At 38.0% G+C, this 23,183-nt stretch overlaps 1 protein-coding gene and 1 pseudogene across 1 annotated transcript in view; one reads left to right on the forward strand and one right to left on the reverse strand.

Annotated features, from left to right (window-relative positions):
• The window catches only part of TMEM39A (transmembrane protein 39A), a 29,197-nt gene extending 10,946 nt beyond the window's left edge, over window positions 1-18,251 (reverse strand). Inside the window, exons 1-5 of the mRNA XM_037158747.2 lie at window positions 17,943-18,251; window positions 16,562-16,748; window positions 9,970-10,192; window positions 4,563-4,646; window positions 440-594 (exon numbers count right to left, since the gene is read on the reverse strand). Coding sequence (XP_037014642.1) covers window positions 440-594; window positions 4,563-4,646; window positions 9,970-10,192; window positions 16,562-16,674 — 575 coding nt within the window. The 5' untranslated portion in view covers window positions 16,675-16,748; window positions 17,943-18,251. The remainder of the gene's footprint in view (window positions 1-439; window positions 595-4,562; window positions 4,647-9,969; window positions 10,193-16,561; window positions 16,749-17,942) is intronic.
• A 2,146-nt stretch (window positions 18,252-20,397) lies between these two features.
• Window positions 20,398-21,701, forward strand: LOC119059156 (serum response factor-binding protein 1-like; annotated as a pseudogene).
• Window positions 21,702-23,183: the final 1,482 nt, after the last annotated feature.

Below are 23,183 nucleotides of genomic sequence, written 5' to 3' on the forward strand. Positions count from 1 at the left end.
TTCATAATAAAATGTTGGTCAAAAAGTTTATAGGGTTTCATTATGGCGTACTTCTGTTACATGAACCCAAAGTTCAAAGTAATTTGACCAAAATGGTAAAACTGGTTGAGCCAGTTCATTCACCTAACATCAGCCACCATTCTGTGCCAATACAGTCAGAACCAGGAGCCTTTATGTGGTGACCGAAGCTAATTAAAATATATTCTCTAGTGGCAGGAGAACTATACCTCTGCTTTCCTGGGACAGTCCTGGTTTATGTCTAATTGTATCCCAATTTAGAAAATAAACTATAGGGTCACCCTACTCACTGATTTTTCCAATTTTCTGAACTCTTGGTTTATACTTAAATTTCATTTTCTTCTCTTTTATACTATCAATCGCATGACCCAAATAATGTCTTAAAAGACTTACTAATAAAATGGGAAAACTGGATACTCACGGGTAGCCAAGGAAAAGGAGATTGAGGATTGAATGGCTTCGGAAGAGATTGACGAGTGTCCAACAAAGCACCCATCCACACAAAGTGAGCAGCACCAAGCGAGCTGATATCAGAACCATGTAGTGAATCATAGATGCTGCACCCGCTTTAGTGGCCTACAAGTGTGGGAGCACCAAAAGGAACATTTTATAAATGACCTTATACAGAAACAATGTGCCTCAAGTAAAAACTTGGTAGATTTAGTGAAAGTTAAACTGTGCCGAAAAAAAAAAAGAAAGAAAGGAAGGAAGGAAGGGATAAAGGAAAGGAGGACAGGAAGGCAGAAGAAATGCTACTGCCCCCCCCCCATTTCAGACATCTCCAGGCAGTTGGTTGCTTCCTCCTTGTATTCTCACAGTGCCTCATAGAGACCTTAAGTTCTCATATCCAAGTATGGTCCATGAACTACATTCATCAGGAACATTTGGGCTGCTAACAGAACACAAAAATTCCTGACTTCCCTCACAAGATACGGTGAAAAAAACTGCAAGTCACCTCTATTTTAACAATCCCCCAAGTGATTTTTAGGTACATAAAGATATTAGTTTATCTGACTCCAGACTAGATTCTAATGGCTTCAACTGCAGCAAGCTTCTAATTTTTCTTTGAATCCTTCCCCCCGTTCTGTTTGCTGAATTAATGTTTCATAAATTACTAAAGCTGCAAAAAATAATCAGATCTTCTTCACCAAATCCCTATATAAATTAAGTTTCTTTTTTGACTTTTGCAAACATGGGAATAATGCGTAACCATTTCCAATTCTTTATATCACAGCTGTTCAAATATTCTTCTGTAATCCCAAATCCTTAAAACTGGTTAAATATAATAAGAAAACATACTTGTCTAAACATGAAGATCTGCAATGCCATTTTCTTTCAGAGTGAACTAGGAAGGAGAGAATGAGCAAAATGCAGAAGAAAAATGGTATTCCTACAACTTCTACAACAGCAGTATCAAAACCAAGAAAGGGCAAACTGTCTGGATAATGATCTTTTCAGGTCCCTCCAATATATCCATTTCTTATTTTACACAACATACTATATTGCACGTAATATATATATATATATGCAATATACACTATTTATATAGTTACCTACAAATGCAAAGAAACAGCTGAATTAATATCACAATGAACTGCTTACACCCCAAACTAAAAAAGATTCAAGCTGTTCTCATAGAACAGGGTAAACAGTTGCATAGAACTCCCCTGATACACACCTCATGCCAAGGTAACTCATGTTTCAAAGCCTAGGGAAGGTAATTAATCCCCTGGAATAACTCCATTGCCTCCATTCTCAAAAGTTCGGAGTTAGAAATAAAAGGCCGCCTCTGCCCAATGTCACCAGAGCTGCAAAGCTTGGATACATTGGTCATTTTTGCGTTATTTCAGAGTCCAAGCTCCTAACTGGTGTGCTCTGTGCGACATATACTATACCAGCTCCTGGGGACACAGTGGTAACCAAGACCTCTACCTATAAAAGCTGCCCAAGCAAAAAGACACATATTAAACCTAGATTTACACAAGTAATTATTTTCATAGCTGTGATGAGTACTACAGTGCAAGAGTAGGCTGCTGTGGAGAACAATTAACAGGAGACCCTAACCTACAGAAGACTTCCTGAGGAAGTGATATTTCAGCTGAGATCTAAAGAATAAGAAAGATTTAGCCAGGTAAGAAATAGAAAAATATTCCTAACACTATGTTAAGTTAGAGACATAGAATATAAAATTTTATACGAATGATGTCCCAAATACCCAGATAATATATAGATAATAGCCCCTAAATGTACATATTCCCTATAAGCATATAAAGATTAGAGAGAAATATACCAAAATGTGGTTCTCTTAATGGTATGGTAATATTTTTAAATGTTCTGCTTTATATTTTAGTGTTTTCCAAGTTTTCTTCAGTAAAATGTACTACTTTTTTATTTAGAAAAACAATTTAAAGAAAATAACAGTTGCGTCAGGCTGGTGAATGAACGGTATAGTAACTCTGGGTCTCCTGGAGCACGGAGAGGTGAATAAACAGAACCTGCCTAGTTGGAGAGGAAGGTATTCTGCCCAGAACAGTATTTCGCTTTCTGACTTAACTACCTCCAGCCTCGCCTTAAAAATGACTGGTCTTTCTCAGAGTAGGGATCCTTTCTGGGGACATAAGCAAAACAAAAGGCAAACATATTTTAATAGAAGGAAGGGAAGGTCCTTTAAGATGAGTGTTACCCATCAAATTTAAATATTTTAGAAAGAGAATCGCTATATAGCTCTTATTTAAATTTCTAAGGCCCTGCTTCCTGACTCCTCCCTCTCCCTCTCTCCTTCTCTTCCCCTCTAAAGATAAATAAATAAAATATTTAAAAAAAAATTTCTGAATGATAATACATTCTCATTACTCAAAATATAAAACGTTTAACAGCGTTTGTAGTTAAGTTTCCCTCCTATTGGTCTTGCCTCCCAGCCACCAACTAGGCAGCCCATTATTAGTTTGTACGTACTTCTAGAGGTAACTTAGTCATATATAAGCAAATATATTTTGTTCTGTACTTTGCTTTTTTCACTTAATATATTAAAGGTCAGTAAGTGAAGACATTTTCATCTTTTAATGGCAGGCTGTGTGCAATTTATTCCATTATATTGATATACCATAATTATTTAAACATTCCTTTTCTAATGGACACTAAGGCACTACAAGTTTAAGTCTTTGACTAGAAATCTGTTTAAAATCAGCTTACGTATTTTGTTCCCAGTAAGAATTACAGGTTTCTTTAGAAAACAGCTAATGAACTCTCCAACTAAGCTTATGAAAAAGCTGTTAAACTATTGTGAAGCCATTAGAAAAAAGGAAAAATAGAGTATTTCAGAGTACTTTGAATCATAGTCTTTGTAGCTCTAAGGTAGAAACCCAGTTATGAAGGTTTTACACACTAACTGCATATACTAATTTGATACACACAAGTATCATTTCTAAATAAATGAAGAGATGAAACAAAATCATTCCCTGCTTGTTTCAATAGATGTGAACCTAAAACTCCACTGAGCTCCTCTAAAGAAAGAACAAAGTTTCTCAATATATATCCAAAAGTAAGCATGTATTTTCAGGACCTAAATAAAAAAACTTGGAAGAAAAGGTTACAGACAGCCTTTCCCACTGTGCAAAATAGACCATCCTACTACTATTGTTTTCCAGTTAATGGCTTTTAGATTATGATTTAATATCTGCAGTCATTCTATGTTTGTAGAAATAAGGCTCCTAAAAATTAGAGCTTACAGACATAAAGACTTCCCATGTTTTGGATGAAAAAAGTTGACTTGGTTATCAATGATTTATTTGTTTAAAATTTCACAATGAATTATAAACACCAAGATTAAAATTATTAGACACTTTAGCTAAGTTCACACTTTTTTTGCTTTTGTAATCATTTACAGTGCACAAGATAACAAAATTTTAAAAAAACAAATTTACCTGCCTCCCTCACTGGAGTATATAAATATATATAAAAATAATAACAGTGGCCAATTCTATTAACAACTTTAATTTTAAAAAAGACCATATTAATAATGTCCCAATCTGTCCTCCGCTGACTACTAAACTTAGATAATACTCTTCAAGATTAGTCTTACGCCAATTTGGATGCTGTCATTTTAAAATTCCAAGTTGTAATTAACTCAAACAAGTGTCTCTTGCTAGCAACTCCACAAGTGGTATATAATTAATTTCAAGTAAATGTTACTTTAAACAATGTTTTAGCTGCAACTGTTTATATAAAACCCTTCATATCAATAGTTACCTAAATTCATCCTATTTTTACTGTAATTATTAAAATTACAAAGACTGTACTGAAGAACTTGGAAGCTAGAAATGAGCTTCTACTAGACAAATGAGATTTCTAACAGTACTTCTGAGTTATGTTGTACTTGAATTTTAAATATATTGTAGGAAAAACTTCTTAAAAGAACATAATTCACATGGGAAGAAAGAAATTTATAATTCCACTTAAATTAGATTCAGACATTTCAAATGTCAACCTGAACCCATTCTAGTAACTAACTCTACAAGTGACAGAATATATGAATGAGCTGTTACCTCTGAGATGAGGGCCCACACAAGCCTCCTTGCAAGCATCACTGTGATGAACGCTGCCAGATGGTAATCAATGAGATGAAAATTCTATAAAAGAAACAACTTCATCAGAAAGAAATATGCATATCTAGTTGGAACTAGAAAAGGTTTGCATCCTCAAAAGATCTTCCTTACATCACCTTACAGACCATGGGGATTTGAGAGATCTTGAAGAGACCACCTATCTTCTACTTCTCCTTCCATGGCAAGTTGCTTTAACTTTTCAAACACTATTTTAAACTATCTGGAATGTACTCCTCTCCTTTTTTGAAAGTTTACTGTATTAAAAAGAAAAGATTACAGCTTTGGGTTAACAAATGACTACTTGCAGAATTATGGCAAGAATAATTTATCTAAAATGCCATATTTTTGAGTGTTAAATTTAATGAATCAGTTGGAATTCTCAGTCTTTTGAATATACTGTTGCTGGTCTCTTTGGATCTAAGAGCTTTGGTTACTTAACTGGGCATCTACTAGCCTAAACTCCCCGTTTGCTGATACATCAATTACATTCCTTTAGTCTTTCTCCTTACTTTGATTTAGAAACATGTCTTACACTTGATTTCTTCTTCCTATAAAATGATAGTATTACCTAGATTCTATACATGATTCCTTCTGGTTCTAAGTCTGTATATATAACGGTGATAAACAAAATGAAAAGTCATTAGCAACAAACAGAATCGGGATATATTTTCATTTTGACGGTCAGTCTGTACATTTCCACAATTCCCTTTCCAGAATGAAAAGTTCAATTTCATAATTAATACTTGTAATAAACATGTACTGGGCATGGGCATCCGTGCTCAGGAATGCTAGGCAGGTCTCCTGCTCCCCTGGATTCTCCTTATTCCTCCAATGTGACAGGGCGAGGGGACAGCAGAGATTACTAGCTATCTCTTCTGCCATCACAGTAGAATTTAACTGGGCACTAACTCCTAGCTGACTGAAGGTTCATTCCCCAGCCTTCCTTGAAAACCATACTTGCAGCTAAGGGATGTGAGGGAAAGTGATGTGTTCTACTTCTAAGCTGTGCTCTCGAAGGAAGGAGCTGTGCCTTTCCTCCTCCCTGCTGGCCAGGTGTGATGACAGCAGTTGGAGCAGTTACCTTGGATCATGGTTTGGAAGAAGCGTGATGGGGTGGCAGAACAACAGATACAAAGAGTTGCCTCACTGGCCTCATATAACCTAATTTTTATTTAAGAGAATTAAGCTTCTTTTCTGTTTTGGCCATTCTGTTATAGCACCTAAACCCATATTTTTAAAAATTTGTTTAAGGGAGAAGAGCAATGACAATAACAAGCTAAGAAGGAAAAGCATTTTTAATAGCTATAACTGCTGATAAGAAATATAACAGTAATAAACAATGACTGGTGGGGGGCTGAGGGAGTGGGAGAAAAAGGTGAAGAGATTAAGAAGTACAGATTGGTAGTCACAAAATAGTCACGGGGATGTAAAGTACAGCACAGGGAACACAGTCAACCATACTGGAATAATTAGGTAAGGTCCCAGATGGGTGCCTGAAATACCCAGGGGACCATTTTATAAAGTATGTGGTTATCTAACCACTACGTTGTACACCTGAACCCAGTACAAAATAATATTAAATATAAGCTGTAACTAAAAACTTAAAAAGTAAAGTAAAATTTAAAAAATAATGACTGGAAAGGGAGGTACAGAGCCAATTTAAACTGGTGGTTAAGAAGGATATTTCTGCCCTGGCTGGTATAGCTCAGTGGATTGAGTACAGGCCCGTGAACCACACAATTGTGGTTCGATTCCCAGTCAGGGCACATGCCTGGGTTGCAGGCCAGTTCCCAGCAGGGTACACACAAGAGGCAATCATACATTGATGTTTCTCTCCTTCCCTTCCTCTCTAAAGATAAATAAATAAAATAAAATAAAAATTTTTCAAAAGGAGGATATTTCTGAGAAGGTGGCATTTGGGCTGAGTGCTGAATTACAAAAGAGCACCAGCAATGACAAGACCTGGGGAGCGAGAGCCCCAGGCAGAGGAAAAAGTACTCATCACAAAGGCCCTAAGGCAGGAAAATATACGCCGGGTGTTTGAAATCAGCAAGAAGGTGGAAATGAGCAATAAAAAAATTGAAAATATATTCCCTAATGGGAAGTCATAGAAGTATTTCAGGCAAAGGATGCCTTGATTTTATTCGTATTTAAATATGCTCACACTGATTGCTGTAGGGCAAATATATTACACTGGGGCCAGATCAATTAAGAAGCTATTACTTTTGATGCAGGTGAGAAATGACTGTGGACTGAACGCTGTTGGTAGCAATGGAGATGGAGTGGAGAGATCTGGGATACATTTTAAAGGCAGAGCAGCCAGGATGTCAAGAGAGCAGCTTACTGTACATTCCCCAGATCACATCTTCCCTCTCTTAGAATTGTAGACTCTAACAATACTTATTCCCTCTTAGTTTTCAGACTGCTCCTTGTTCACCTCACTCGTCCAAAATAATGTAAACAAATTTACTAGACTCCTTAGCTAATGTCTGGGAGTCTTATTTATGCATCACAAGTCCATCTAAGACTTTGTAATATAAAAAATTTAAGTGCCTAATGTACTTATTGTTAAACAAACTTGTAAGTTAAAAACTTATTTGTTTATGATTAACTCTCTATAAACCAGAATATTTGTTTAATCAGAGCCCCCCACTCCTGACTATTCTGAATAATTTACTATACTACTTATAGTTTTCTTAGGGTTAGAAGTCATTTACCTCATTTCTTGATAGCTAAAATGATACTTTACATATTTAGGTGTCCACATTTTCTTTTTGATAATTATTAAGGTCTTGAAATGGAAAAAGAAAAACCTAATACATAAATGTGACTAACTTTTCAGTGTGGCATGATGCCCCTTCTAGAAATCCCTGCCAGGCCGCCACCTGCCATGCTTGAACACCTTCAGCGACAGGAATTAACTAGGTCTCTGGCAGCCCTCTATCTTTGAACAACTCACTGACTCAGGCCCCTTTCAGATTCATGGGCTGAAATCTCACTTACTATTCCACATATGTTACTCCTAGCTTCACAATTAAATTTTAAGCTTTGTGTGAGCAAGGATCATATGTGATGGATAAGTAAGCCAGTCCACATAATAACCTCCTCAAGTGTGCCTGAGTCTCTACTGCAAAGACTGGAAGGCTGAAATCTACATTCCAGACTTTCTTGCAACTGAAATTCCACATTTGATTTAGCTTCTGTCAAACAGGTATCACATAAAACTTGAATTCAGAGCCGAGTAACGTGGAGAGATGGGCAAGCGAAAGGTACCCATTCTGGGTGGTTTGCATCAGAGCAAAGGAAGCAGAGTTCCAGAGTCAGCGCTGTAGCAGCAGCTTTCTGACTCACAGGGACACTGGCTCTCTCTGTTTCCAGGCAACATCTGTAGGAGACTTTTTAAAAAACTCATCAGAAATGATGACTGGGAGAAAAGCTCTTTAATTAGTCTGAAAATTCAACAAATGAGAAGTTTTCATGGGATATCAGTCAAAGTAGAACTTGTACAGTGTACTTAAGCAGTCAATATAGAATAAATACAGGAAGTCAAGCACAGCAGACATGTTTGAATTTGAGTGCTCACCATGTCACTGTGTGAGTTTGAGCCAGTTTCATAATTTCTAGGTCTCATAAAACTCATTTATACAATGGGAGTCATACAGTAGTACCTACCTGTTTTCAAAAGAGTAAATGAGATAATACTTGCAAAGAACATAGTGTCTGCTAACATCACTGCTAAGATGGTGAAGTATTTATAGAGCTACATAACTGGAAGAAGACCTAAAGCTCATCTAATTCGAACTCTTCATTCCACAAGTCTGTGGCCAAAAAAGGATGGATGAAGTACAGTTTCTACACTCAGTAACGTCAAATTTCAGGTGGGAAAAAAACTATTAAAAATAAAGGATATAATTTGGCACTAAATCATTATAATTTTTAAATAAAGAAAATGAACTGCTCTTTACCTAATATTGATCAATATGGGAAGAAAATTCTTTTTTTTTTTTAAACAATTGGGGATTTTTTTAAAAGACTTTATTTATTTATCTTTAGAGGGGAAGGGGGGAAGGAGAGAGGGAGAGAAACATCAATGTATGGTTGCCTTTCGTGCGTCCCCTGCTGGGAACTGGCCTGCAGGGAACCGGCCTGCAACCCAGGCATGTGCCCTGACTGGGAATCGAACCGCGATTGTATGGTTCGCAGGCCCGCACTCAATCCACTGAGCTACACCAGCCAGGGCCTGGGAAGAAAATTCTTAATACTGAATTCAGGAACAGCCAAGTGATACAAATATATACACTTTTTAAAATGTTTATTCCCTTCTCATACTATCTTAAAGATTTTGGCCTGCATTTTCTTTCTACATTCACCAGGGCGGGGAGGTTTTCTAACCATTTACAAGTCACAGATACATAAACTAACCAGGACAATAAATGCCCTTCTGTCTTACAGAGCCTATCGCCACCACCCACCCAGATCTGCCGGCACCACCCACTTACACGTCAGGTCACCTGACTAGCCTTACCATTATTTTACAAGCCCTTCTAGGGAGAACATTCTCTGCATCAAGATCATCACAGCCCCCCTAAATAACTGGAAAAAAAGCAGAAGAAACCTACAATATACTGTGATGTACTGTAGCAGAGACAGCTAGTTCTTGTCTCAACTTTACTCTTGTAACAGAACCCAATTTTATTCAGAGTAACAATGAACTCAGTAAAGGGACTGCTTCCCAGCCTCCCCTGCAAGACACATATAAAAAAATCTCTCCTTTGTACTCCCCATTGCTATCTACCCTTTCTGGCTGACAAGGATGAACCACAGCCACCTTGAAGGCCCCACAGTGGACAACAGTCATCAGCATCAGCCTGGGCCTGACTTACCACACAGCATGTAAGCTACTCCTGCCAACTAGGATGACTGCCTCAGACTGCTGTGTGTTTGAAGCATTACACAAATTTTGGATTTATTTTTTATAGAAGCTTCCATTATTCCAGTACAGCCATTAAAAGGGTAGAGCTCCTAGAATTTAATCATATTGCCACCTTCAATTTCCAACAAATATAAGTAACATGGTATAGAGAAAGTTAATATCAAAATCTTCCCATGATATTATAATAAATTATTTAAGTGTTTTCTACATTTTTATTTATTTTTTACTTCCTTCAGTCATGTACCAAAGCAGGGTATTTTCTATTTTAACAATCTTACGACATTATATTTCTGAAAGTAATCTGTGGTTTAACAGAACATTTTATTAGAAGAAAAATGATTTCTATACACAGGTTTTTCCAACTAGTTTCTTGGCTAAGTAACATGAAGAACTTCAAGGCCAATTAAGACTTACCAACGAAGTACAAGAAGCGGGATGATTGTAAGGGTACCACCACACTGTTTTATAGATATTGATGTACTGAATGAACAGTGCAACCAGCAGGTAGATGAAAAAGAGAAATTCAAAAAGCAGACTCCCATCCACAGGCAAATCAGGAATTTGGCAATGACGAACAGGACCTGGGGTGATTAAGGCTGTGATAGGTGGGACCGGAAGGCCAATGGCACTACCATTCCTGAAAGAGAAAACTAGGGTTAGCTCAAATAGTGATTACTCCTCAGGGTCACACAGCATAAAGAGCCCCTGCTTCCTTCTCCACCTAGACTTTAACTGTTGGCTTTCCCCAAACTCTACCCTAGGATCTTGGGCCCTTGTCTTCTCCCTCCACACACACAGTCTCAGTGTCCTATAACATTATTCAGCCATGGCTTCCATTATCCCCTATATGCTGAAAACAAAAATTTTTCTCCAGAGAGCTCACTGCTGAGTTTTAGACCCATGTTATGAAACTGTCCATTGAACATCTCTGTGTTCCTCCACCTGTAGTCCTGACCCTAGTTCATGGCTCACCCAGTTAGCTGCCCAAATCAGAAACCTGAGAGTCAAACTTTCCTTCTGACTCTTCATACCTAATCACTCCTAAATCTTATGTATTCCACTTTATAAAACTTTTTCCAAACTGTTCCTTCTCTTTAAACCCCACTGCTTTAGTTCAAGCAGTTACTATTTTTCATCTAAACTACTGAAGTAATGGCCATAAATTCAACTTCAATTTCATCAACTCCTCCAACCTTTCTTCAGAGAGCCTTCTAAAGTGTTACTCTCTTAAATAGTCCCTTTAATGCCTCTGTACTGACAACAGGATACTATAAAAAATTTTAGTACATCCTATGAAGCTTATCAGTCTAGCCTCATCTCCAAAAACACCCTCTTTAACTCCTCACATACACATTTACTGACACAATCCTTCAAGACTTTTAAAATGATCAAGCATATCCTCTATAAAGCTTACTCCAATTTACTCAATCAAAACTGATTCAGCTCTCCTTGGTGTCACCATTATATCTAAACTATGCCTTTATGCTGGGAAAATAGAAAAGCAGCAAGAAAAAAGGGAAGACCACAGGTGAGATGGATTGACCCCATACAAGAAGCCAAAGGCACTAGTCTACAATACATTGTTGAGTGCAGGGCACTGTGAACATCACTAATTCATAGGCTCACTAGGAGTTGGAGCGGACTCAGTGACACATAACACATGCTTTTAACATTGCACTTTTCGTACTACTATATAATTGTCTGTATATATCTATGTCTTGTGTATCAGACCATGAAGATACTTTTCCTAGATCACTGTAAATATATACCTTCAGGTTGAGAAGAAGACAGTCATGAAAAAGAGGGTGATCCCTTAAAACATGAACTAAAATAAACAGGTTTTAATCCCTATCTCCTTGTTATTCTTTTTCCAAGCTGTTCTTTAGGTCAGAAATAGCTGGCCATCTAAAATGATAAAATTTCCCATTATATATACACCTGGGAATAGTTATAGAGATCTAAGAGTCTACTATTGCTTGCAGACCACAGAAAAGAGGGGTCATTTGGGTATTTATCAAAGAAGACTCTAGGGAAGGTACAATATTAACATTACCATTCTACTCTAAGAGTTCCAAATACAGAATTCTAGCATTAGTACGTGAAATTCACAGAACTTTATGTGACTCCCAGGGATATGAGCTCTGCTCACTCTGAACAGTTAAGAGTACCGTGGCAGAAAAGCAGAGGAGCTAGAAGAACAGAACATGGATGGGAGAGTGAGAGGGAAAAAATTATACAAATTTCCTCCACTCATCCCCAGAGTGTACTCTAATAAAACAAGCTTATCAAGGAATAGGTGATGATATACCAGTAAAGTTTTACAACCTTACCTGCACAATCATAAACCAATCATGAACACCACAGCCACCTGATCTGGTCTGGGAGACGGGCCCCAGCACTGCACAATTCCTAGAGATCTCATTCACACAAAACACAACATGAAAGGTGCTCTCTGGAGTTGCACAAGGTGGTGAACTTGAATGGAGGTGATTAATACCAGCAGCCAATCTATTCCTTCACTCCAGTTAATCACAAGAGATGGAAATATAGAATTCTGAGGAGAAGTTACAAGATTAGGCACCTCTACTGTAAATCAAATAAAAATTTGAATTCCTCTTTAGTCAAAACTATATGAAAGGGGGAAAGCATGCTAAATTATTTATGATTTAAAGGTTTAAAAGGTTCTCATAGAATTTTTTCCAAGGGAAGACTAATGTGCTTTTGCTGTTAACAAAGTCAGTAAAATGCTAGGCCTCAAGAAAGATATTCAAAACAAAGTACAAAAGATCTACACTGGTGATATTCTACACACCTTGGCTATTACACTTCAAGAGAGAAGACAAAGAGACAAAGGTCGAATAAAGTGATCGATAGCATCAGTAGGAAAAAGAAAATAAGGAAAAAATTGAAAGCTTGAGAGGAGATATGACCAAAGTTCTTTACCCCTCCTTCCTCAAAAGCCAAGAGCTAACTTAAACAGACTTGATCAATACATCGAAGAAAATTACAGGGGTATTATTTAGAAAAAATAAAAGCATTATTCCCCTAATAGAATATAAAAGTAGATTCAAGAAAAGCAAAATGACACAAATATTTGAGATACAATTTGGGACAGTTATCCCAGATTTTCCACTACCAGCTGTGGTCTTTGATAAAGTAACTATATCTCTGAGCCTCAGTTTCTTCGTCTATCATACAAGGGTTGGTACAGATTCTCTTTGAGAACTCTTCTCAATGTTAACACTGAGTATTATCTTTTAAACTGTGTTGCAGTTCCCAAGACCAAGCCCAGGCTTGATGATTTGCTAGGAAGATTCATAGGATTCCACATATAGTTGTGTTCACAACTAAGATTTATTACATCAAAAGGATACAAATGCAAATCAGCAGAAAGAAAAGGTACATGGGGCAAAGTCTCGAAAAAAAACAGGTACAAACTTCTAAGAGTCCTTTCTCAACGGAATCATAAGGGATGCACTTAACTCTCAGCAACTACTTGTGACAATATGTGTTCAGTGCTGTCTACCAGGAGGGTTTATTAATAGACTCAGCACTCAGAGTTTTTATTGGGGGCTGGCCATTGAGGGACTCTCTGCCTACGAGGACAAATATTTCCAGACTCCCGAAAAGGAGAGCATAGCCATCCTTAGAATGGCCTGCTTGCAAAGCTGGCATCTGGGAACTTGACTGGTAAACAGTCCCCTTACTGATATAAAACTTTCACTAAAATATTAAGTGGTTCACTAGGCCTATAGCATTTGTGCAAACAATGTGGTTTATGCTGAACATCTGCTTTGTCCTTGCATATAAAGTTTGTGTGCAGAAAAGAATTAACACACTAGGTGCGAGACTGGCTTTTATGGAGACAGCAAGCAACAGAATTTAGCTAAGTAAATGGATAAAGCAAAGAGGCTTCAAAGGAATAATGAGGAATAAGAAGGGATAAAGCAGCGATCGTTTGGACATGCTCAGGCAATATTATTAACAAAGCACCTGCGAGGACAAAGCAACGAAAAACCACTCTTACTCCTCAAGTAAGATTCTCCCTCAACTAAAAGCTCTCTAGGAAATTCAGAAACTCACAGCATATCCTCCTCCTTTAGAAGGCAATCATCTAAGCACACTTTCCCGAGAACAAATCCCTGTTCCCCATAGGTCACAGGTGGCAAACACAAGGCCCGAGGGCCCAGTTCAGCCCTCCACCTTGTCTAATCTGGCCCAGCACCCTGTTTCTACCCATCAGCAGCACCGAGCTCTCACTTAACCGTTAAGGAGTAGTTACATATATACAGTCCTAACATTACATTTGGCCCTTTGAAGGCAACCTCGAGGCTGATGTGGCCCCGATGAAGATGAGTTCGACATACCCGCCACAAGTGGGAAACAGGACAGGGAACTATGGATTTCATTCTGGACTTTATCACCAGACTAATTAGCTCTTTGACAGTCTCAAGTTTAACTTCCTCAAATCATGCCATAAATACCTACCAAAGGCAAATGCTGGCTTCTCCAGCTAACCTGTCTTGCAGAATCAAAGATGTCATCCAACATCATAGCACACTTACACAATTACCTGTTTCTCTCTTCAGCACGCTAGACACTCCAGAAGAGCATTCTTCCCATCTGGACCCGGTCCTTTTTTGTATACATCCTTCCTGACTACATTCTTGGTCATCTACCACTGGTTTTTATCCTTGTTTCTTATATGCCTTCTTTCTCATCAAAATATGGTATCACCTTCTCCTAAAATAACCTCTCTAGGTAAAAATGTCACAAAATAATCACTCAAATAAGTGACTTTTCAAACCATAAACAACTATGATCTTTCACTTTATTTTAATCTGTTGAAAAATGTTTTTCTCCCTCCTGTACCAGATAAAGAAATATAAGTTAAAGGAGAACTGTGGGTGGAGAATGGTAAATCAAGGCAACCATGGCTGGAACCTTGAATGCCAGGAAAAAGAGCTATGAAAAAGGCAGAGAAAATACATGATCATAGCTAACTAAATCCACCCAAGAGCAGACATGATTTCCAAATGTTCCTAATTTTTCCCAGTATTCTACTTGCAGACTAAGGACAAGCATAATCATCTAGGAATGTGATTTTCACCTCTTTTTAAATAGCAGAACACTTCATTTTACCTCTCCAAAATACATGGTACCTGGTATCCCAATATTTAAGACTCATAGGAGGAGTTACTCTGTTTAAGAACTAGGAAACCTGATGCCTAGACTGCTAGGACTGTCTCTTTCTTCCTTTTAAGCAGTCCTACAGCAGCCCCTGAGACACTGAAGGAGGGAGTGGGACAATTTGAGAACATAATTATCTAGGGAATCGTCGAAGCCCAATTAGAAGAAAATGAACAAAGAACAGCTGGAGTTTACATAGAGGCAAAGTTAGACTCTTTTACCTATCTAAAATCCCAGCTACATACAGCTACTATTTTCTACTGTAATTTGAAAGTATTGAATCACTAAGTTGATGGTCAGTATGTATTAATAAAATTAAGGCCTGTATTTCCAACAGAAAACATCCTTTAGCTCAATATTCATGTTAGATACTATGTTCCTTCAAAAGCATTTTCACATGTTCTCATTCTTTTTATTTTTCTTTATTTTAAAAAAATATAATACATGTTATTTGTAGAAATTTTTGAAAATTCAGAGTAAAGTTTTAAAAAGTTACTGCAAGTTACCATTTCATTTATTTTCAACATTATTCTATGATACAGAGAGTATCACTGTTTTTAATGTATGAAAATCCAGCCCTGGCTGGTGTGGCTCAATAGATTGAGCATCAGCCTGTGAACCAAAAGGTCACTGGTTCAATCCCTGTTCCATCCCCAATCAGGGCATGTGCCTGGGCTGTGGGCCAGGTTCCCAGCTGGGGGCCTGCAAGAGGCAGCTGACTGATGTTTTTCTCTCACATCAATGTTTCTCTCCCTTTCTCTCTCCTTTTCCCCTCTCTCTAAAAATAAATAGAATCTTAAGAAAAATAAAATTTAAAGTATGAAAATCCAAAGAACGGAGTAAAAATAATACTCTGGAATGAATGATAAGCAATCTGAATACATAAATAAAATTTCAATTTAAAATTAGTATGAGCATTGGACTGGAAAAATCCTTCCAAAGTGAAATTTCAGGGAGACCCCCAATGAAATGACAATATCAGAACTGGTTTGGAAGACTAAGTAGAACTTATATTAGAAAGTCAGAAAAACAGAGGGAGAACAGGCCAGGAAGAAAGCAGTGCATAAATAACATCAGAAGGGCCTGAAAAGACAGCAGTGATACTGATCACCAGATCTGAAAATTAGAATAAAAGTAACAGAAAACTCTGTGCAGGGAAGAAGCAGAAATTAGCTGGCAAATATTATTTTGACCAAGTAAAAGTCATCTCTTTCCACTGTTACATGATTAAAACTCCTCATGAAGTGAGTTATTCTAGATAAGAAGTAATTCTTCCTAACTTTTCAAATTAGAAACAGATAAATTTCTATTAAGAAAATCAATTTAATTCTCATACATGACACAATTCTTAAGATGTTTAGATTACAGCTAACAGTTTAAAAATTATTTTCTTCAAAAAACTGTTTGAAAATTACAAGACCCTTGATAGATGACTTATAATTTTAGAATCTCATGTAAACTGTCAATTTTAATTTGCCCTTCAAAAAAATGCTAGTAAATCATTACACTATCACATTTGCCTTGTACCTCAATTCACTCCTCTTTTCTTTTAAAAGCTAAAAAAATGATGACTAGAAACTGGATTATTAACCATGAGTAAGGACTGGACTATTTTGACTTTGTTGGCCCCATATCACAACTACCTACCTCCCAAGTATTCTGAAATACTGAGCTTTTGGTTTTCAAAGAAGGATTTCTACTTCAGTGTCAAGAAATAATCTTCATAAACAAATACCTGAGTAGCATAATGACTTCCATGTTACATTTACTGATCACAGGATATTACAAAGTACTCATAATCTTATTTCTTCTTTACCTGTTTCTCAGGCCTGTTCCATTGCCACAGCCCCCACCAACCAAAGTCTGTAAAGAAGGTAAAGCTGAACGGCTTAGCTGCTGCCGACTAGGGCCCCTCCTTCCACCGGGCATGTCCAGGAACCAGTCTGCTTCCAGTGCCACCTATAGTTGCAACCCAGGTTAATGGTTGTTAACCTGTTTCAACTCTGAACAATAACAAAAAAAAATGTTATCAGTTTACTATTGTTAAACTAGGAAATGTGACAAAACAACCAGAAAAACTGAGTGAGCAGGGCTTGTAAAACCAGATTTTCAAACATGCTCTTAGTGTCTATTACCTACTTTATTGTAATGAAATGACTACTCAAATTCTAATGGGTCAGGTCAGAAGCTTAAGTTCTTCTGATCTAAAGTCTGTTCAGCATTAGGGAAGTCGCAATTTGCATTTTTTGTCAGTTTAGTCATAGCACATGAAACATAATCAGGTAGAAGTTCACAAGAAACACCTAATATAAACACTTCCAACTCAAATGTAATGTTTTCACAGTAAGCCACCTGAAATACAGGAGAATCAGCACTACCCAAAACGTTAGGTCTTATTATCAAGGGATCTGGTTCTGAGATCAGATGTGTCACATGTTGTCTGACTTTAACTAGGCGTTTAACCCTTGAGTTTCTTTATCAGGAAAAACAAAAACAACATCAACTTGTTCCCCCTCCTACAGGGGTTGTTGCCAGGACTGAAAGTGATGAACGGAAGTACACTAGCAGACCCTTTTAACTCCGTAAAACGGTTCAAGTGGTATCTCCATATGTTTGAGTGAAAACAGTGGAAGGAACTCCAGTGGATGCCCACTCCAGAAAAACTTATGTAAAATCATTTACAAATTGCTGAAACTGAAGGATTAAAATATAAGTCACAGTTGAAGACCCCCGCTGAAAAGACACTGCCTGTATCAATCTGGCAAAACCATGGCTCCTCCCGTATGGATAACAAAACCTATTTCCTAAATAATACAACTTAAAAACTGAAGAATGACACCCTGTCAAAACGAACAAACAAAAAACCGTGGCTTTCGAAACGGTACTGCAAACTGATCGATGTTCCCCATTCCCACAGCTTCCGACAGCAGACTAACAAATGTCAGGTGAGACAAAGCATTCAAACCGTTGGATTGCTGGGCCTTGCTCGAACGGAAAGAATAGTGTGAGGCAAAAAAGACTGGGATGGAAGAGGCAAAATTATGGGGTAGGGGTAGGTGGGTGGTGAGAGACTACAAGCTTTAACAGACCAGCCCCTAAAAGGGGGACGACAAGCCGTCTCCAACACGCCACCGCGAGAATCGAAACAGAGCCTGGACAGACGGACAGGGACAACCCCGCAGCTCAATAAAACTCACGCATGAAGGAAGCCCGGCCGGTGGGGCGGGATCCCTGGGAGGAGGCGGCAGCTTTACAGACCGGACCACAAGCAAGAGAATTCCAACCCCGTGTTGGGCCAGCTGCTTGTCCGTAGGCTGCCCAGCCCAGAGAGACGAAAAAAGGTGATCAAGCTTCAAGTTGCCAGATTCTCAGACTGTGAGTCAGTGCCAGACACAGGGGTAGAGTTAATGCAAGATGCAGACCCCAGAGCCGTCAGCATTCAACCTCAGCCTCCATTACCGCGGAGCTGAGCAGACGTGGCAGCGCACTGTGATGACGTTAGCTCTGCGACGGCCGGCGTCCCCGGCCACAGCTGGTTCCCGGAACTACACAATCAGCTTGGGAAGCAAGTACCCCGCCCCGTCCTGCGTGCACCTGCGCAGTGGGACGCGCCTGCTCCGTTGGACTGGTGGTCCCACCTTCTGGGCCAGCGCCGACTAACCTATTTCCTCCTCCTGCCTCAGCCAACCAGCCCGCAAGAGTCTTTGTTGTAATCTTATGGGCTGCAAGGAACAACTGTATGCGAGTTATCACTCCCGTTTTACAGATTGGGTGGGGGGGGTTGGGAGACGTCAGGTAAAGTTACGTCACTGCTAAGGAAAAGAGCCCAGTTCACGCAGTCTTCCTTCAGCAACCAGTGGTACTCTTTCTTATTGTGGAGGACTAGAGCTCGCCGTCTAGTGGAACAGACAAATTGTAACGAAGTACATTTTATTACAATAACAAACAAATTGCACTTTGTTACAATAAATGGAAGGTTAAAGTTATACCCAAGTTCTGGAGGTAGCACACAAGATAGCGTAAAAATTTGTGTGAGATGGTGGTGGTGTTGATACCAAGGAAAGCTTCACAGAGAGCGTGGGGTTTAAAGCCAAGACTACAGGAAGGAACACGCGGTTGATAGAATGGCTTTCTAGGAAAGGAATTGGCAGATAATATGATAAGGAAATGCTCATCTTGAGGAAAACAGAAACTGTAAACAGTTTGGTATTAGAAGAACGAAAGTATCAAAAGAAGCACTTGGGTGAGATCTCTCACTCTATAGATTTTAAGAGCCGTCAGTGAAAGCTCTTTGTATTGGGTATATGATTAGTTAACCATTATTGAGAGTTCTATTTGGCACCAGACACTAGTAGCTTTATATATTTCATTTAAACCCCATAATGCTTGATACTACCACCGTTACTATTTTACAGAAAAAAAAAACTGAAGTTAGGAGACGTAAATATGTATAATCTAACTCATTATTTTCATTGTATTCACCTGTAGGTGTAAGGAGTTTTGCACATTTTCTTAATTACTTTGTTAACTGTTTCCTAGCTTGCTATATTGAAACTCCTTTGCCACTTTTCTGTTGGCTTCCCAGCATCTATCCTGTATTCAAGCAGTTATTTAGTGACTACTATGCACCAGGCACAGTGTTGGTGAACAAGCAAGGTATTTCTGTGCCCCCCTGGAGCTTATATTCTAATGAGAGAAACGTTTGCTTAATAAATAGAATAATTAGAGATTGCAAGTTGTGACAGAGACAAATAAGGGGGTGAAGGACACAGTAAGGAGAGTGCTATTTTGAGGTGGTATCTGTCTGAGGGAATGACATGTCAGCGGAAACTGGATGTTGGAAAGGAACCAGACATGCAAAGATAGAAGAGAAAAGTGATCCATATAGAAAACAAAACTTATGCAGAGATTCAAAGGTGAGTCAGAGCTTGGCGTGTTTGAGAAATTTAACACAAAGTTGTATAGCTAGATCATGGTGAGCAAAGGGAAATCTGGTGTTAAAAGTTTTAACTTCCATAGTTGAAAGCCTTTTTTTTTTTTTTAAGAAAAGTTTTATTGAGCCAAAAATGCTATCTGAAAAGAAGATCAATTTTGCAACTCATGTTGCAAGCCAGTATGGCTAGATAGAAAGAACATACATGTCCATTATCCCAAAGTTTTCCAAGTTATACAGCAAATGGGGGGTGGGAGAAAGATGTAAGCTGTTATGAAAGGATTTACATTAGCTTTAGATAAAGCAGGTGGGAAAAGGTGAAGCAGAGCTAGTTCTGGAATAAGCTCAACAGAGTCCACAAGGAAGAAGTGTCTGCTCCTGTGCATTAGCTGTGAACAGGAGGCTGGAAAATTCATGTCTTAATAAGTGGGTAACTGTGGCAAATTGGTGTAGCCATTATGGAAAACAGTATGGCGGATTCTCAAAAAATTAAAAATAGAACTGTATTTTGACCCAACAATTCCACTTCTGGGTATTTATCTGAAGATATCTAAAACTCTAATTCGAAAGGATATATGTACGCAAATGTTCATTGCAGCATTATTAACAATAGCCAAGATTTGGAAGCAGCCTAAATGTCCATCGATACATGAGTGGATAAAGAAGATGGTGGTGGAGTTCATGTGCCAGCAGCAGAGGATCCTTTTCCTACATCTGCTATGGCTCAGCCTGCAACTCTGAACCTCAGTAATGAGGTTGTCAAGATGAGAAAATAAGTGAAGAGAATCCGAGTTCTGGTTAACCAAAAACTTGTTAGGAGTGTTGGCAGACTAAAGTCAAAAAAGGGTACTGAAGATGCACTTTTAAAAAAAAAACAAAGACAGGCACAACGATTACTTGAAAGAATTCATGCCATGAATGAATTGAAACCTGATCTAGTAACAAAACCCGCTTTTGGTGATGATATCAATTTTGAAAAAATCTGCAAAAAGCCTGATTCTACTGCAACTGAAAGAGCCACTGCCAGATTAGCAACACACCCTCTTCTGAAGAAGAAAAAAAATGTGTTAAAAGCTGCTGTCAAAGCCTTTATAGATTCAAGACAAAATGACACTGAAGTTCAGCCATCAAAGAATGCTTCAGAAGAAAATTATTCCAAGGACACGTCAGGTTCAAGTGATAATGCCATTAAGTTACAGCATGAAGGAGCTATTATCAGTGAGCAAAAAGACAAAGTAGCCAACATGTTGGCAAAGAAAACAATAAATGGTTCAAAAGAAAAAGTAGCCAAGATGCAACATGGACCCAAAACAGTGGACATTCCGAATTCTCCATCAAAGCCTTCTGAAAAGAATTCTGTGGTTCCCTCTGAACCCTGGAAGATACCTGCTAACCCAAAAATGAAACTTATGTCAAAACAAAACAAAACAAAACAAAGAAAGAAAGCACCCAATAGCTTACTTGGTAAATACAGCAATGGAGAAGAATTACATGAAGAAGAGGAGTATTTTGATGACAGCACAGAAGAAAGGTTTTACAAACAGTCCTCCATGTCTGAGGATAATGACAGTGGTGATGACTTTTTCATTGGAAAAGGCAGTTGAACAGGAAAGTAGGAAAATAATTGCCATTCTTCAGTTGTAGAACAAAAATCCCCACAAAAGGTGTCCCCTGAAGAGAATATACTAGAAACCCATCAAAGTTAAGAAATGACCAAAACAAGCCAAGTACAGAAGAGAGGGAGTTCGAATCAGTGTTTCTTCCTTCTTTATCTGGATCTAAAACCTAATTTCTAGAAGAAATTATAGAGAACAGGCTCCAAAAAGCAACACCCAGGTTTTCAGCAAAATGAACCTCAGCTGAAGAATCAGTTTATTAAGTGTGCACAGAGGGCCCCAAAACACAGCATAGTCAGCAGGCACAGCTGCCTCTTTATCCTTTGTGGAAAGCAAGCAGGAGGTGAAAGGAACAGCAATCTGAAGTTGCTGGGTTTCAGGGGAAGAAAATGACATTGGATGATTGATTAGTACCTCTTTCTGTGAACTTTTCCATCTAAATTTTTTTCTTTTTCTTTTTTTTCCAGCCCATTATTTAAAACCCATATTTGAATAAGTCCTTTGGAGGGGGCATAGAAATAAGTTAATTGTTGTCTTTATTTCTTTTCTAAGTGTGTTAAGTTATGTTTATATAAACCTTCCCCAAATCAACTACATAAATTGGTTTTTTAAAATATGCCCTGACTGTTCATTTTATAAAAGAATTTTGAGTTTATAACTCTCAGATTTCTTCATTTGTGCTTACCATTAAGTGTACTTCACTGGATTAGGTCTGTGTTTCTTTGCCTTGAAAATAAATGTTGAGATAGATTTAAAATAATGGAAAAATATGAGGAAATTGTAGCTATTTAAAATATAGATCACCTTTGCTAAAAGTTATTCTTGTTAGCAAAACTAAGGTTAATATAATAATGCTTATTATGAATATACAGATAATAAATTATACAAATAAATGCTAAAAAAAGAAGATGGTTGTACATATATTCAATGAAATATTAGTCAGAAAAAAGAATGAAATCTTAACCATTTACAACAACATGATGGACCAAGAGTGTATTGTGCTATGTGAACTGAGTAGAGAAAGATGAATACCATATCATTTCACTTATATGTGGAATTTAAAGAACAAAATAAACAAACAAAGAAAACAGAAACAGACTCATAGATATGGAGAACAAACTGATGGTTGCCAGATGGGAAGAGGGTTGGAAGTTTGGATGAAAAGGGGAAAGGCATTAAGAAGTACAAATTGGTAGTTACAAAATAGTCACAAAAATGTAAAGCACAGCCTAAGGAATATAGCCAATAATATTGTAATAATGATGTATGGTGTCTGGTGGGTACTGAACTTATGGGGGAAATCACTTTGTAAATCATATAAATGTCTAACCACTATGCTGTACACCTAAAACTAATAAAAGTAATACTTAATGTTGACTGTAATTGGAAGGAAGTGGATAACTATGGAAATAGCCACCTGGAAAGTAATCCTAACTTTCAACAGATATACAAAAGTATAAGAGGCCTTTTGCCAGAGCTGACCCACAGCTACCAATAGGCTAACTGCTCTCTGTCTCACTCTCCAGCCACTGTAATTTTCACTTAAAACACCTGAGGATTCTTTTCTTGTTAATGTCATGAAATGAATTCAAAGACACAACCAGGAGTTTGAAGCTTGAACATGGAGGGGTCTTTTACAACAAAGTGTTTGCATTTTAAAATAGTGGCTGGCATAGGATCTAGAAATCTGTGGTTTTCATAAAGTCCAGGTTTCTGGCACTTTGTCACAGCTAGGAACCACTGGAATAAAACATCTTACCTGTTAAGAAAATAAAACTGTTATTTGGATTCACATGCAGCTTATTCCACCTGTGTCTAGGGCCCACTTAACTCCCAGTCTTGTTGCTCTTCTTCCGCACAGATAAACACTGCAAAATTGCAAAAAAATA

The sequence above is a fragment of the Artibeus jamaicensis genome, unplaced genomic scaffold (assembly GCF_021234435.1).
Source record: "Artibeus jamaicensis isolate MK-2021 breed Jamaican fruit bat unplaced genomic scaffold, CSHL_Jam_final contig_3126, whole genome shotgun sequence".
In the NCBI taxonomy this organism is placed as follows: Eukaryota; Metazoa; Chordata; class Mammalia; order Chiroptera; family Phyllostomidae; genus Artibeus; species Artibeus jamaicensis.